General features: G+C 39.6%; 1 protein-coding gene across 1 annotated transcript in view; it reads right to left on the bottom strand.

The window, feature by feature from the left end:
• Nucleotides 1-15,974, bottom strand: part of USP34 (ubiquitin specific peptidase 34) — a 1,418,841-nt gene that overhangs the window by 403,649 nt on the left and 999,218 nt on the right. The window contains 2 exon segments of the mRNA XM_030196176.1: nucleotides 3,380-3,533; nucleotides 11,483-11,655. Of these exon segments, the coding sequence (XP_030052036.1) occupies nucleotides 3,380-3,533; nucleotides 11,483-11,655 (327 nt within the window).

Here is a 15,974-nt window from a genome sequence, read left to right as displayed (position 1 = left end):
GCGCTGCTCTGCCCTCCGCTCTGGCTCCTGCACGGCTGCCGGCTGCGCTCCTCAGCGAATCCGCTCTGGTGCAGTCGGCGGGTCTGTGGATGTGTCGCGCCGCTCCGCTCTGGCTCGGTCGCCGGCTCCGCTCCCCAGTGGCTGGGCCAGAGCCACCAGGGTCCACGTGGCTGCAGACTCGCCCCCCGGGCCACCCTGGACCTCCGGGCTCGTTCGGATCGGCCCAGGTAAGCTGCGGCTTGAATCCAGCTCGCCACAGACCGTTTCGCAGCGCCGGATGGTCCAGGCAGGTCGAACTCAGGAGCTCTCAATCAGAGCTCCTTACCTGTCGGCCATCTTGCTGAATCAACCTTGGAGTAACTATACACAGAAAGTCAAATACGTTAGCGTTTAACTTTAAAAAAGGAGACTATGATAAAATGAGAAGAATGGTGGAAAAAAAAACTTAGGGGGACAACTGAGAGGGTAAAAACTGTACAACAGGCATGGATGCTGTTCAAAAATACCATCCTGGACTGGAGGCCCAGGCCAAACATATTCCACTAATTAGAAAAGAAAGACGGAACTCCAAAAGTGAGGTGAAGGAAGCTATTAGGGCTAAAAGAAATGCCTTCAAAATATGGAAGACGGAACCGTCTGAAAATAACAAGAAGCAGCATAAGGAGTGTCAAAGCAAATGCAAGGCGCAGATAAAGAAGGCCAAGAGGGCTTACGAAAAAAAGATAGCATTAGAGGCAAAAAAACATAGTAAAATTTTTTTTGGTATATTAAAAGCAGGAAGCTGGCAAAAGAATCGGTTGGGCCGCTGGATGACCGAGGGGTAAAAGGGGCGATCAAGGAAGACAAAGACGTAGCGGAGAGATTGAATGAATTCTTTGCTTCGGTCTTCACCAAGGAAGATTTGGGTGGGATACCGGTGTCGGAAATGATATGTCAAGCGGACGAGTCGGAGAAACTTACTGACTTCACGGTAAACCTGGAGGATGTAATGGGGCAGTTCATCAAACTGAAGAGTAGCAAATCTCCTGGACCGGATGGTATTCATCCTAGAGTACTGATAGAACTAAAAAATGAGCTTGCGGAGCTACTGTTAGTGATATGCAATTTATCCTTAAAATCGAGCGTGGTACCGGAAGATTGGAGGGTGGCCGATTTTTAAAAAAGGTTCCAGGGGAGATCCGGGAAATTAGACCGGTGAGTCTGACGTCATTGCCGGGGAAAATGGTAGAGGCTATTATTAAAAACAAAATTACAGAGCACATCCGAGGACATTGATTACTGAGACCAAGCCAGCACGGCTTTTGTGTGGGGAAATCTTGCCTGACCAATTTACTTCAATTCTTTGAAGGAGTAAACAAACATGTGGACAAAGGGAAGCCGGTTGATATTGCGTATCTGGATTTTCAAAAGGCGTTTGACAAGGTACCTCATGAAAAGCTACAGAGGAAATTGGAGGGTCATGGGATAGGAGGAAAAGTCCCATTGTGGATTAAAAACTGGTTGAAGGATAGGAAACAGAGAGTGGGGTTAAATGGGCAGTATTCACAATGGAGAAGGGTAGTTAGTGGAGTTCCTCAGGGGTCTGTGCTAGGACCGCTGCTTTGTAATATATTTATAAATGATTTAGAGATGGGAGTAACTAGCGAGGTAATAAAATTTGCTGATGACATAAAGTTATTCAAAGTCGTTAACTCGCGACAGGATTGTGAAAAATTACAGAAGGACCTTACGAGACTGGGAGAGTGGGCGGCTAAATGGCAGATGACGTTTAATGTGAGCAAGTGCACAATAAAACCCATAAGCCGGAAAAGGAAGGGGTGAGAAAAAAAAAGTGGAATCAGGAAACAGAAAGTGCAGGAAGGAGATAAGAAAAGGTGAATATAAGGGAAGAGAAAGGAGCAGTCACCATTAATCAGCCATAAGTTCGCTTAAAGAGCCATGTTTCTACAAGTTTTTTAAACTTATGTTAAGTCGCTTCAAAGCAGAGGTTAGTGTATAAGAAATTCCAAAGGTAAGGACAGAGGTATGAAAATATGGAACTTCTAGAGATTTCTATGTAACTGTGGGAAGCTGCACTGGATATAGTCTTGCTGCACAGCATGCATTTTTTTCAAGTCAACGGGAGCTTTTTTCTGAGCTATGACACTGTATAAAATAACTGAAGTGAAATAAAACAACTTGATTCTGAATAAAACAGGACTGGCTGATTCACCAAGCACCATGGACTGGTTACAGCTGGCAAAATGCAGAAAAAGAAGTAAACTTATCACTGAAAAATCTAACTAGGAGACAAGAGGAACAAAGAGAGGCCCCCAAACAATGACAAAAGATGAAAAGAGGAAATTATTTTACTAGTCAGAAGAATACGGACCACAGTGGGAAATGTCTGTTTAGCTCTGCATTAAAGTACAACTAAAAGAAGGTTTGCTAAATAGAACAGGATGGAAAGTACAGCATGTGTGTGGTGAATAAAGCTTCCAGAAAAGCAGCTAAACCGTGTAAGGGTTTCCTGCACTGGCTTCACTGGATGACATCACCCAGGTGTGAGGTTATGCCATCCTGCTTGTCCTGGTTATAGGCAACCTTATTTTTATTTGTTTTATTTATTTGGATTTTGCTCACACCTTTTTCAGTAGTAGATCTAGATGAGTCACATTCAGGCACACTTAACTCTTATCTTATCTCACAATTTATCATAAAAATGTTAGAAATAGACATTTTGATCTTTTAAATGGAATAAGCACAATGTTGTATTTAATGGATAAACGTGCATAAATCAGCAGCTCTCATGTCCATAGCCTTAAATGCTTCTCTTGATATTCATTTAATTTCAGACAGGACAATATTCAGCCACACAGTCAGCACTTTTATTTTTTTAACACACTGGCTGTTGAAGTAAAAAAATACCAAGATTTTCAGCCCCACTATCCGGATAGTGACCAACAATGAATATCTGGATAAGGTGGTCAACACTGGACCTCATCTGGACATTGGCATTATTCAGGTGCTATCCAGATACCTTAGGTCAGAATGCTGATATTAAGTTATTCAGATAGAAAGACTGAACACTGCCATTATCCAGATAAGTCCTGGACCACCCCCACTTTCCTGGTACCATCTGTATACTGTGGAAGCGATCGGTAAGGATATTCAGTGGCACTATTTGGATAGTACTGCTGAACATCTCAGTCAGCAGCACTTATCCAGATAGCAGGAGCTGTTTGAATACTGACCTGAGAGTAAATTAAGGTCAAAGCTGCCTTGCTCTATATTAGACTCAGAACTATGATGGCGGTATGTAATATAAAGATATAGTCACTGGTCCACAGGTACTACTATAGGACGGCTATAATAAGATTAGCAATTAGTTGAAACTCACCATTTGTTGGTCTTGTAGGCAAAAAGATTGACTATGTCTCTGATAAAGCTATAGTAGTGTCCACCATCTGCAGTTCCGGTATGAACCGTCACACCTATCAAATCATACTCGTAGCTTTCAGTTTCTATTAATTCTTCACCATCCTCTTTAAAACCTTGAAGCATATGCAATATGTTCTTAGAAACTTCATACTTTTCAACATATGGTGAAATTTTCAATGAGGCCACTGTTGGGCTACAGAATTCCATTATTTTTGGACACACAAAATGACATTTCACATTCCAAATACTGGATTATAATTCATACATTTAAATTTCATAATCTGCATGTTTCTACAGAACATCTTTTATTTCACAAGAAATACATATAGTAGGTAGGCAGCTTATTTTCAAAGCAAGAATATGTAATGTTACCTATGTTATGTAATGGTTATCTATCAATATCATATTTCGCTGATTGCTGTTGACCAAGAAAAAACTACTTGTTATGAAGATAATCAGGATTTTTAATCATCACAGTTATACATTTTCATTAAAATCTTTATAAGGGAAGTAGATTATTACATCCATCATTGGAGGCTAATTCTATAAGAGGGCACCTATGTAGAAAGATCAAAAAGATGCCTATTTTATAAAATGAAGATACATACCTGTAGCAGTTATTCTCCGAGGACAGCAGATTGATTATTCTCACAACTGGGTTGTCGTCCACGACGGCCCAGGAGACCGGGAAAAAGTTTGCCAAGCAAAAAGAGAGAGACTTCTAGAATGCTGCGTCGCCCGGGCCGAACACACCGCGCATGCGAAAACGGCTTCCTGCCTGCGACACGAGCATGCCTTCCTTCAACTGAATAAAAAGCAAAAAGAACTGAAACAACTCCAAAGGGGAGGAGGGAGGGTTTGTGAGAATAATCAGCCTGCTGTCCTCGGAGAATACCTGCTACAGGTATGTATCTTCATTTTCTCCGAGGAAAAGCAGGCTGTATTATACTCACAACTGGGGTATCCCTAGCCCCCAGACTCACTCAAAACAAAGAACACTGGTCAATTGGGCCTCGCAACGGCGAGGACATAACAGAGATTGACCTGAAAAGAAACACAACTAGATGAGAGTGCAGCCTGGAACAAAACAGAAATGGGCCTAGGAGGGTGGAGTTGGATTCTAAACCCCGAACAGATTCTGCAGCACCGACTGCCCAAACCGACTGTTGCGTCGGGTATCCTGCTGAAGGCAGTAGTGAGATGTGAATGTGTGGACTGATGACCACGTTGCAGCTTTGCAAATCTCTTCAATGGAGGCTGACTTCAAGTGAGCCACTGACGCAGCCATGGCTCTAACATTATGAGCCATGATATGGCCCTCCAGAGTCAGCCCAGCTTGGGCGTAAGCAAAGGAAATGCAATCTGCTAGCCAATTAGAGATGGTGTGTTTTCCGATGGCGACTCCCCTCCTGTTGGGATTAAAAGAAACAAACAGCTGGGCAGACTGTCTATAGAGCTTTGTCCGCTCCAAGTAAAAGGCCAATGCTCTCTTACAGTCCAAAGTGTGCAACTTGTCTTCACCAGAGCAGGTATGAGGACGGGGAAAGAATGTTGGCAAGGCAATTGACTGGTTCAGATGGAACTCCGACATCACCTTCGGCAAGAACTTAGGGTGAGTGTGGAGGACTACTCTATTATGGTGAAATTTAATATAAGGTGCATGGACTACCAGGGCTTGGAGCTCACTGACTCTACGAGCTGAAGTTAACAGCCACCAAGAAAATGACCTTCCAGGTCAAGTACTTCAGATGGCAGGAATTCAGTGGCTTAAAAGGAGCTTTCATCAGCTGGGTGAGAATGACGTTGAGATCCCATGACACTAGTGGACGTTTGACAGGGGGCTTTGACAACAGCAAACCTCTCATGAAGCGAACAACTAAAGGTTGTCCAGAGATAGGCTGACCTTCTGCACGTTGATGGTAAGCACTAATTGCACTAAGATGAACTCTTATGGAGTTCGTCTTAAGACCAGATTCTGATAAGTGTAGAAGGTATTCAAGCAGGGTCTGTGTAGGACAAGAAAAAGGATCTAGGGCCCTGCTGTCACACCAGACGGCAAACCTCCTCCATTTGAAAGAGTAACATTGTTTCGTGGAATCTTTTCTGGAAGCAAGCAAGACTCGGGAGACACCCTCTGAAAGATCCAAGGAGGCAACTTCTAAGCTCTCAACATCCAGGCCGTGAGAGCCAGAGACTGGAGGCTGGGATGTAGAAGTGACCCCTCGTTCTGGGTGATAAGGGTTGGAAAACACTGCAATATATGGAATTTGTAGAATATAATCACTACAACTTCAAGAATTCTACACTACAACAGTGTTCAAAAATGAAAGTTGGTGGAGAAAAAAGACCTCAGTGAAACCAGACACTCCTCTTGTTTAAAGGACACGCCTTTTAGATAGAGAGGGAACCTCCTTAATCATCAGTCTCAAAAAAACTCCACATAAACTTCTTTCATAGTGTGTGTACCATAACACCCTTTCAAACACCCATCTATGAAGGCAATACAATGTGGCCAAAAGCCGTTACTTAGCTTGGATGGTGAAGTAGTTTTCTTCGTATTGGTGCAGTATCTCAGTAAGTCCGTTCCCACACTCTCATCAATTCCCAATTCCCGACAAAGAAGCCCTGTTTCGCCACTAAATGGCTGCGTCAGGGGAAAAAAATCTTTCAAAACTGCCTCCAATGCATTCTCTGGCCTCCGAACTGAAATGGCGGTCGTTGGAAAACACTCCAATCTCCATGGTTCTTTGGAGGAAAACTCCAGAAGAAGAGGGAACCAGATCTGACGAGGCCAAAAAGGAGCAATCAGGATCATTGTTCCCCGATCTTGCTTGAGTTTCAGCCATGTCTTCCCTACTAGAGGTATGGGAGGATACGCATACAGAAGGCCTGTCCCCCAATGTAGGAGAAAAGATCTTGCGAACAACATCCATGTTTAGTGACCACTCATGAGGTTGCATTATCCTGCTTAGTCTGTCGGCCAGATTGTTGTTTACACCTGCCAGATATGTGGCCTGGAGAAACATACCATGATGGTGGGCCCAAAGCCACATCCTGACAGCTTCCTGACACAGAGGGCAAGATCCGGTGCCCCCCCCTGCTTGTTGGTGTAATACATAGCAACCTGACTGTCTGTCTGAATTAGGATGATCTGGTTGGACAGCAAATCTCTGAAAGCCTTTAGAGCGTTCCAGATCGCTCGCAATTCCAGGAGGTTGATTTGAAGACTCTTTTTCTGAAAGAAACAAACTCCTTGAGTGTGAAGTCCATCTACATGAGCTCCCCCACCCCAAGAGGGATGCATCCGTCGTCAGCACTTTTTGTGGCTGAGGAATTTGGAATGGACGTCCCAAGGTCAGATTGGATCGAATGGTCCACCACTAAAGGGATCTGCAAAACTCAGTGGAGAGATAGATTACATCCTTTAGATTCTTTGTGGACTGGCACCACTGGGAAGCTAGGGTCCATTGAGCTGATCTCATATGTAGGCGTGCCATGGGAGTCACATGAACTGTGGAGGCCATGTGCCCTAAAAGTCTCAACATCTGACGAGCTGTGATCTGTTGAGACGCTCGAGCCAAGGACACTAGGGACAGAAAACTGTCTGCCCTTGCCTGGGGAAGATAAGCTTGAGACGTCTGTGTATCCAACAGAGCTCCAATGAACTCCAATTTCTGCACTGGAACAAGATGGGACTTGGGATAATTTATTACAAACCCCAGTATCTCCAGCAGTTGAATAGTCATCTGTATGGACCATAGAGCCCCGGCCTCCGAAGTGTTGACTGCGACTAAGAGACAAGCTCAAGCAAGGTGGGAGGAAATTTGGGCTCCATTCTTATGAGCTTCCTCTTTGTAATTGGACTTTGCTTTGCATATTGTTTTGAGGAGACAAGGGGGAAGGGGAAGGGCTAGGGGAAATAGTATCTAATATATATTTTTTTAATTCTGTTTGAAGGGGTCTTTTGTTCTGATGAGTGCCAGTTGTTGACCATGTATTGTCTTCATCCACGGGGTGGGGAGATGGGGGCTTAGGGGGTGGGTAATATCTTTCTAAGGTCTGTTCCACAGTTTTCTGGTTTGCTCTCCGATATATCAACCTTATTTTCAAAAAAGACAAAAGAACTGCCATTCTCAGTCAGTGTACTGGAATGACTGGACACTGTACATTGTTCTTGTTATCTAATTGGTTCTTGTTCTTAGGATATTTGTGTCTAATTTCTCAATAAAATTCTTCTACTAATAAAAACACCACAGTAAAATAAAAACATGTAGGTATACATATTAATTTCATGAATTACGAATCAAGTGGTGTAAATGTATAAATAAATATGAGTACAAATAATAATGAATGAATGAAATAAAGATAAAAACATAGTGATAAAAACATAAAGGATGTACATGTGCTTGTTTTCTTTTTAATTTATTCATCATTTTAAATTTTTCCATCTAAGAAATCTCTTGTACAGAAAAGTATAGCTATCCAACATAATTAGTTACTGTATAAAGAAAAAAAAAAAAAAAGAAAAAAATTATTTTTCCTATCACTGAAGATGTCCATTAAGGTAACTTAACTCAAGTCCACAACTCTAGATCCAAGATTACATATGGTAGAGTATTTACCAAGGAAATTTTAAATTTGAAGATTTAACACCTGATATACTAAGAAATCCCATACTTAGAATTATCATGAGGGTACAATCACACCCCCACAATCCGTTTGCCAACAAGAAAAACAGTGAGTTGAGAAGGTTCAAAAAAGACATATTATACAACTTGGTGCCTAACTACACATTTACAAGGGTATCGTAAGTAAAATGTAGCTCCTATTTCAAGGACACCTGGTTTAAGTAAAAGAAACTATCAACATTTCCTCTGAGTTTCTCTTGTTACATATGGAAAAATCTGGATTTTAAAACCCAAAGAGTTTTTCTCTATTTTTGAAGAATAGTTTCATCAGCCAGCTTTTATCTGGAGCAAGAGTAACAGTTACAAGTGATATTAAAGATGTTGCAATTTCAGTGTCCGAGGACTCTAAAATATCTGAGACATTCAAAGGTAAATTATCTTGAACCAACCCTTTTTGTTGACCCTCCAAAACTTTTGCTGATAGATAGTACACTTGAGAAAACGGTGGTATATTATTTTCCGAAACCCCTAGGATTTCCTTAACGCTTTAACATCTCTCTTGGGGATATAGAAAAAACCTTAGGAAAATTCAAGGAACGTAAATTATTAGCTCTTGTTATATTCCTCAGTGTTTCTATCTTCCTGCGAAGATCAGTTGTATCTTTAATTATAACTACCTGTGTTTTCTGAATATTTTCCATTTCTTTCTCCTGTTTTTCAACCCAGTCTTTTAATTGCTTAAATTCAGAGTCAACAGTTTCCAGCTTTTGCTCTTGAAAGACAATACATTGCTCCATTTTTTGAACCTGAGGACACAAATCCTTGCCCAAGTTTACAATTAGAGCCCAAAGACTGTCCAAGGTCACTTCAGATGGTTTACTACACAGAAATAAAGGAAATTGTGAGGAAGGCACCAATTCTTGGACTTGAAGACTTACTTCCTGCTCACTGTCTGCAGCAATCGGCTCACCCCAACTAGATGTAATTCCCGCTGCTTCAGCCTGGGAGTCCGGAAAAAACATTGGTCCCTTGTCCAAAGATGGCTGGTTCAGAGCCTCTTGGGGTCGATACTCCGCCACACTTCCTTGCAGTGGAATTGGCAAACTTCTGGTTTGCGGCTGTGGGTGGGGGGAGCTCTAAAGCCAGGGCTCAAGGTGATATCCAGCCCAAAAGATGCCACAGGGTCTCCATTTTTCCCAGGAGTCTCAAGCGGGCTCCCTCCTGACTGAACCAGGGTTCCCGGCCTCACCATAAAGGATTTTATAGAGCTGATAGCCTGCAGGGGCGGTTGCAGTGAGGCTCCAACCTCCGACTTTACCCTGCGCTTCAGCATCACGGTCAAACAAAGCAACGAGGACAGGCACAGCGTATGTCAGGTGCGTGGCGCCATCTTGGATACTCCCTTGACTCCATGTGCTTGTTTTCAAAAAAGTGGGATCTGCTTTGGATGTGGATATTTGTGTCTGATTTCTCAATAAAATTCTACTAATAATAATTTTAAAAAACGCAGTAAAATAAAAACATGTAGGTATACATTAATTTCATGAATTACAAATCAAGTGATGTAAATGTATAAATAAATATGAGTACAAATAATAATGAATAAATGGAATAAAGATAAAAACAAAATGGTAAAAACATAAAGGATGTGTACGTGCTTGTTTTTAAATAAGTGGGATCTGCACTGGATGTTGTTCATACCTTACAAATGTAAACAGGTACAGTTATAGCAACCTTTCAAAGAAAAATGCCAGTTTTGATGGGAGAAAAGAAACTGGTAAGAATCAACAGTAAATGTATTGACCGAAATATTTAAATGGATACTAACTCTAAGAAACAGTGTCAATATGGGCAAAAATGAGTAAAGCCAAAGAGAAGAAGATATAGCAATGTGTAAAAAAAAACATGCATATCAACACTGCTGCACTGAACCAGAATGGACCCTTAAAAAAACAAAATAAAAGATGTAGGTGTATGAAGTGTACACACATGCAATAAGATGCTTTGAACATTAAAAATGTGCCAAACATGCATATGAACACCACAACCTTAATCTAAAAAAGGCCATGTAAAAAGACTTTAAACATAAAATGATGTGATAATATGAACAATGTGCATGTCATAAAAGTACTGATAAAGATTATGAATGCTACCACCTTAATCAAAAAACATAAAATGATTGTGATCTAAAAGCTTTCAAAAAGTGTTGAAATATAAACACTGTGTATATAATAAAAGGGCTGACAGAGATTACTACCGATATTCATTTTAAAGATGCCATCAGAATAGGGCAAAGAAAGGCGGATCATATCTTGGGACACTAAAAAAACACCAACAAAAAGCACAAATGTACTAAAAGGAAAAAAAACAGCAAATAATGAAATCTGTACTGATACAAGCCATAAAAATATCTAACTAAAAAAACTCTCTGGGCGAAAAAAGTAGAGACTTACCAAAAAATAACTCTCACAATATACATTTGGCTTTTGGAATGCAGAGAAACGCTGAAGTGAAATCAGCAACGAACCGAGAAATATAAAAGGGATTGTGCATTTGATGTCAACCCGCTGGATGCGTGTGTAAAGAACAGGGCTCCCTGATAAAAAAAATTGCAAGGCTCCATGGTAAAAAATAAAAAATGCAGTGACACCGTTTCTTAGAGTTAGTATCACTTTTTGTACTCATATTTATTTATACATTTACATCACTTGATTTGTAATTCATGAAGTTAGTATGTTTACCTCCATGTTTTTATTTTACTGTGTTTTCATATATATGTAAGTTCAAAGACGTATTTACTCTTAAAATTTTTTCATATAGATGTACATATGTTGATTTTGTTTTTTTACTCTTTTCACGTTTAGACCCCTGATGCTGGCGGTTTTGCCGAAACACAGACCGTGTCTGGTCTAATCAATAAACTTCTGAGTTGACGCCCTAACCTTGAAGGCCCTTTGTACTTCTGTGTTTGATATTCAAAAGAACTGAGCAGACTGCATGGGCTAAGCTGGTGTTTATTTGCCATCATCTACAAGGGTGAAAGTGTGTTTTCATGCGCTGAGCGCTTGGGTGTTATGAAAACATTGATTCTGTTGCCAAACATGGATTTTCTAAATGACCAGGTACTACCTCAAGATATAGTGAAATAATGATAGTTAATACACCAATCCAATAAGATTTTCCTGAAACTGACTGAGGATTAATCTGAATTACATAAGCAAAATAACATTTTTCAAATGACAACAGTACTACTGTATTAACACAGAGAATATTGATTTAGATATCTCCAAGTAAATGAAAGTAGAAGAAAATGCACATGTCTTATGTTTAAGGGCTTTTGATGTTTTTAAAATCTCTTTATACTGAATTTTAAGTTAAGAAAACTTCTCTTATAGAACTTTATTCTGCTCTCAAAACAGAATAGTTATCATTACCTTCTTTCCTGTCATTCTTTCCCATTAAAAAATCTTCAGTGTATGGTGTCATATCCAAACGCAGAGGGAATGAGAAGTGCGTGTTCACTTTCTCCTTCATCATAGTGACCATATTAAATGTGTATCTCATGGTGTTAAAGCTTAAGATTCGAGGCAATTTCTTAAAACAAGCCCTAAAGAAAGAGATATCCATCAGTGTAATGAAAACCACTTACATGACATATACCTTTCAACCCAGTTTTTCAAAACTTAATTCATTTATTATACACTGTACAGATTGAATATCTAAACAAAGAAATCAGCACCAAGATTTTATTTCTTTCTGAATCTGAAATTTGTACTTTCTTCAATAATAGATCCTAGGCATAATTTTAGGCTATCAATACTGTAGAGCAGACTCAAGCTATGTTCTAAAGAGGTCAGTTTTTACAGGGCTTCTGCATATGAACAGATGTTCACTTGCAAAAAAACCCTTTGTAGAACACCACCATTCTGTACTCTGTGGAGAAAAGTGGCAGCACTGGCACTAGAACTGGCTCCCAAAAGAACATGATGGTTTTTCATTCTGAAACACCTACACACTATTTACCCCATGTCCTCTATACTTGCTAAGTACACTGGTTAAAGGATCATCACCAGCAGGATATTCAAAGGGAAACTGAGATATTTATTAAATCTGCTTGAAGACCTGTAGGTAGAGGCAGGCCTTCAAAGCAGACCCCATTAAATTAGGCCTTTAAAATCTGTTGCAGTTTTCTGTTTACAAAGACTCCATTAATATTAAATTTATTTATTTACCAAACCACAGGCATACAGATCTGCCAAAAGAATTCATATTCTTTCATTTTATTAGATTTATATCTCACAAGATATACAAATATCACATTTGGTTCTGCGTGTCTTACATGGATAGGGTAAAATTGCAGATACATTCACAAAAATAAAACAAAAGCAGGAAATCAGAACAGCTTCAGGTCACATCAGCAGAAATTTCTTATATAAAAAAGTTTTCAATTTTTTACAAAATCTTTCATATATCAAATCACATCAGGCCATCTTTTTCAAAGCATCCCACCATTTAGTTGCATTGTATTGAAATCCAGTAATATGAGCTGATTTATCAACCACCCCTCTGCAACTGGAAAAATGGAGAACCAAGAAGTCTTGGCACCTTCTCAGTGGCATTACGCAATGGTAGCTCCACTAATGTCATATAACTTGAGGACATGCCATATATCAGAAAAAAGATACAGGTTTTAAAAACCACCCTATATCTGACTGGTAACCAGTGTAGAAATTGCAACAAAAAGTTAACATGATCATATTATCACACTCTGCAAATTAAACGTACAGCAGTGTTGTGCACCTTTTGCAATTTTTTAAAGGATATTATCCTTGAATCCAATATAAACAGCATTATAATAGTCTACATGAGACATAATAAAGCTCTGGGGTAGAATATGAAATGTAGGCTTTGAAAAGAAAGCTCTTAGTCTTCACAGTTGCCAGAGTGACCTAAACACTTTGGAAATTAAAACAGATACTTCTGGCTCAAAGGTCAAATATTGATTATTATTCCTAACACTTTGATATTGGTATCTAACAGATACTCCAATTGACCAATGGAAAATTTATTACATAAGATAGGCTTAAATGGACTTGATATTACCACAAATTTCATCTTAGCCCTGTTAAGATAACTTAAAAGTCATAGCCCAGAATTCCATTAGTCTAACACACACTTGGCATCTTCCAACACATTCAAGTCATTAACAAATGGGATACAAATGGTTGCATCACCTATGTATATAAAAGTTTTAAAACCACTCGATTCCAGTTTATGACCCAATGCAGCCATCAAGGTGTTAAATAGTAACAGTGAAACTGGAGAACCTTGCAGTACTCTGCATTCTGGAACCCACTCTGATGATAAACGTTCCTGACTTCTTCACTCTATATGATCTATAACGCAGGAAACCCTCATACCAAGTCAGAACCTTGCCACAAACATGTCTACCTATAGCCTTTAATATGAGTAGAATCAACCCAAGAATAAACAAAATCCCACATAGATAAAAAAAATCTAATAAATTCTGAGTGTCTCCATCATTCTCTGGGTGCCCAAATGTACATTTATATCACCTAATAAAATAACATTATTAATACAGCTTTGGAAATAAAATCTACAAAACTTCCCGGGCATCTTTCCAATTGCCAGGTGGTAAGTAAAATGAATCAAATAGATAAAAATGGTTTGAATTCTAGCAACAGGTCAAAGAAGGTCAGAGAAGCAATAAAAGTTGCATTAATGTCCCTTATTCTACTTGTTTAAATTTAGTGCTTGCATACATATCTACTACATTTCTGATTCTGGTCCTTTATATTTGAAATTAACCCTTAAAATTAGTCACATCCTGTTAATTCTTAGTCTTGTCACACACTGAAGAAAATACAATGGAGAAGGGTAGTTAGTGGGGTTCCTCAGGGGTCTGTGCTAGGACCGCTGCTTTTTAATATATTTATAAATGATTTAGAGATGGGAGTAACTAGCGAGGTAATAAAATTTGCTGATGACACAAAGTTATTCAAAGTCGTTAACTTGCGACAGGATTGTGAAAAATTACAGAAGGACCTTACGAGACTGGGAGACTGGGCGGCTAAATGGCAGATGACGTTTAATGTGAGCAAGTGCAAGGTGATGCATGTGGGAAAAAAGAACCCGAATTATAGCTACGTCATGCAAGGTTCCACGTTAGGAGTTACGGACAAAGAAAGGGATCTGGGAGTCGTTGTCGATAATACACTGAAACCTTCTGTTCAGTGTGCTGCTGCGGCTAGGAAAGCGAATAGAATGTTGGGTATTATTAGGAAAGGTATGGAAAACAGGTGTGAGGATGTTATATAGCAGACACGGGCTAAACAGTGCTTTCTTACCCTTCCCTCCTACCCTTCCTCTCCAAACTACTTGAGCGCGCCGTTCACAGCCGCTGCCTCGATTTCCTCTCCTCTCAGGCCATCCTCGATCCACTTCAATCCGGTTTTCGTCCTCTACACTCGACAGAAACAGCACTCTCTAAAGTCTGTAATGACCTGTTCCTTGCCAAGTCCAGAGGCTACTACTCCATCCTTATCCTCCTTGATCTATCCGCTGCGTTTGACACTGTCAATCACGATTTACTTCTTGCCACACTGTCCTCATTTGGGTTCCAGGGCTCTGTCCTCTCCTGGTTCTCCTCCTATCTTTTATTTATTTATTTATTTATAATTTTCACAAAAATACAAACATATCCAGTTTGCAAAGTAAAACAGAGAAATATTTCAAAGAAAAGGTAAATGCTAAATCTAGCATATATTAAACAAAGCAATCTTTTCACTCTTCCTTAGACCACCAAGGGGTGGGGGGAGGAATCTAAACAAATTTAAGGAGAAATATAATCCAAAAGAAAAAAAAATTGCTTCAAATTGGCATAGTCCTGTTTGTTAATTCATCTTTAATTGCTGAATCAATTTTCTTATTCAGGTAGATGGAATTTTAGCGTCCAGAAAAGACTTTAATTGAGGTGGCTCAAAAAAGACGTATTTAATGCCAGACATTCGAATTATACATTTGCAAGGATATATCAAAGTAAAGGTTGCTCCGAGTGTTCTCACTTCATCTCTTAATGCAAGGAATTGTTTTCGCCTTTGCTGTGTTGTTTTTGTAACATCGGGATAAACCCAAATTTTTTGTCCATAGAACAGTGTTGCAGAATATTTAAAGTAAAGTTTCATAATTAAATTCAGGTCCTGTTCAAATACCATAGAAACTATAAGAGTCCGTCTAGATGTTATTTCTATCTTCGATTCCTCTAGTAATGCAGTTAGGTTTTGCATATCTACAACAGGAGATTCAAGTGTCTCTCCCGATTTTTGAACACTAGGTAAATAATACACCTTATTACAAGGAGGACTTTCTGCGGGAGTTAACTTCAAAATCTCTTGAAAATATTTCTTGAGAAAATCTCGAGGTGTCAAAGCAGGAGACATTGGAAAATTTAACATTCTAAGAGTGAGACGTCGGTTGTAATTTTCTATCTGCTCTATTTTACGAGCAGTAAAAGGTTTATCTTTAACAAGAGCTTCTACCGTTGTTTTAACTTTAGTAGTCTCTTCTTTAATAGCTGAAATTTGAATTGAAGATTCTCTTTTTATTTCGTCATAAGATTCTGACATTAAATTCAACTTACTTGTTAGCAAAGAAACTTCTTTAGTGGATTTAGCCACCTCAATAGTCAATCTCTGAAGCGCCTCCTATCTCTCCCATCGTACCTTCAGAGTACACTCACGGTTCTTCCTCCATCCCCATCCCGCTCTCTGTAGGAGTTCCCCAGGGATCTGTCCTTGGACCCCTTCTTTTTTCAATCTACACCTCTTCCCTGGGCTCACTGATCTCATCTCATGGTTTCCACTATCATCTTTATGCTGATGACACCCAGTTGTATCACTCCACACC

This window comes from Microcaecilia unicolor, chromosome 3 (genome assembly GCF_901765095.1).
Source record: "Microcaecilia unicolor chromosome 3, aMicUni1.1, whole genome shotgun sequence".
NCBI classification, from domain to species: Eukaryota; Metazoa; Chordata; class Amphibia; order Gymnophiona; family Siphonopidae; genus Microcaecilia; species Microcaecilia unicolor.
This window is presented reverse-complemented; position numbering and strand designations above follow the sequence as displayed.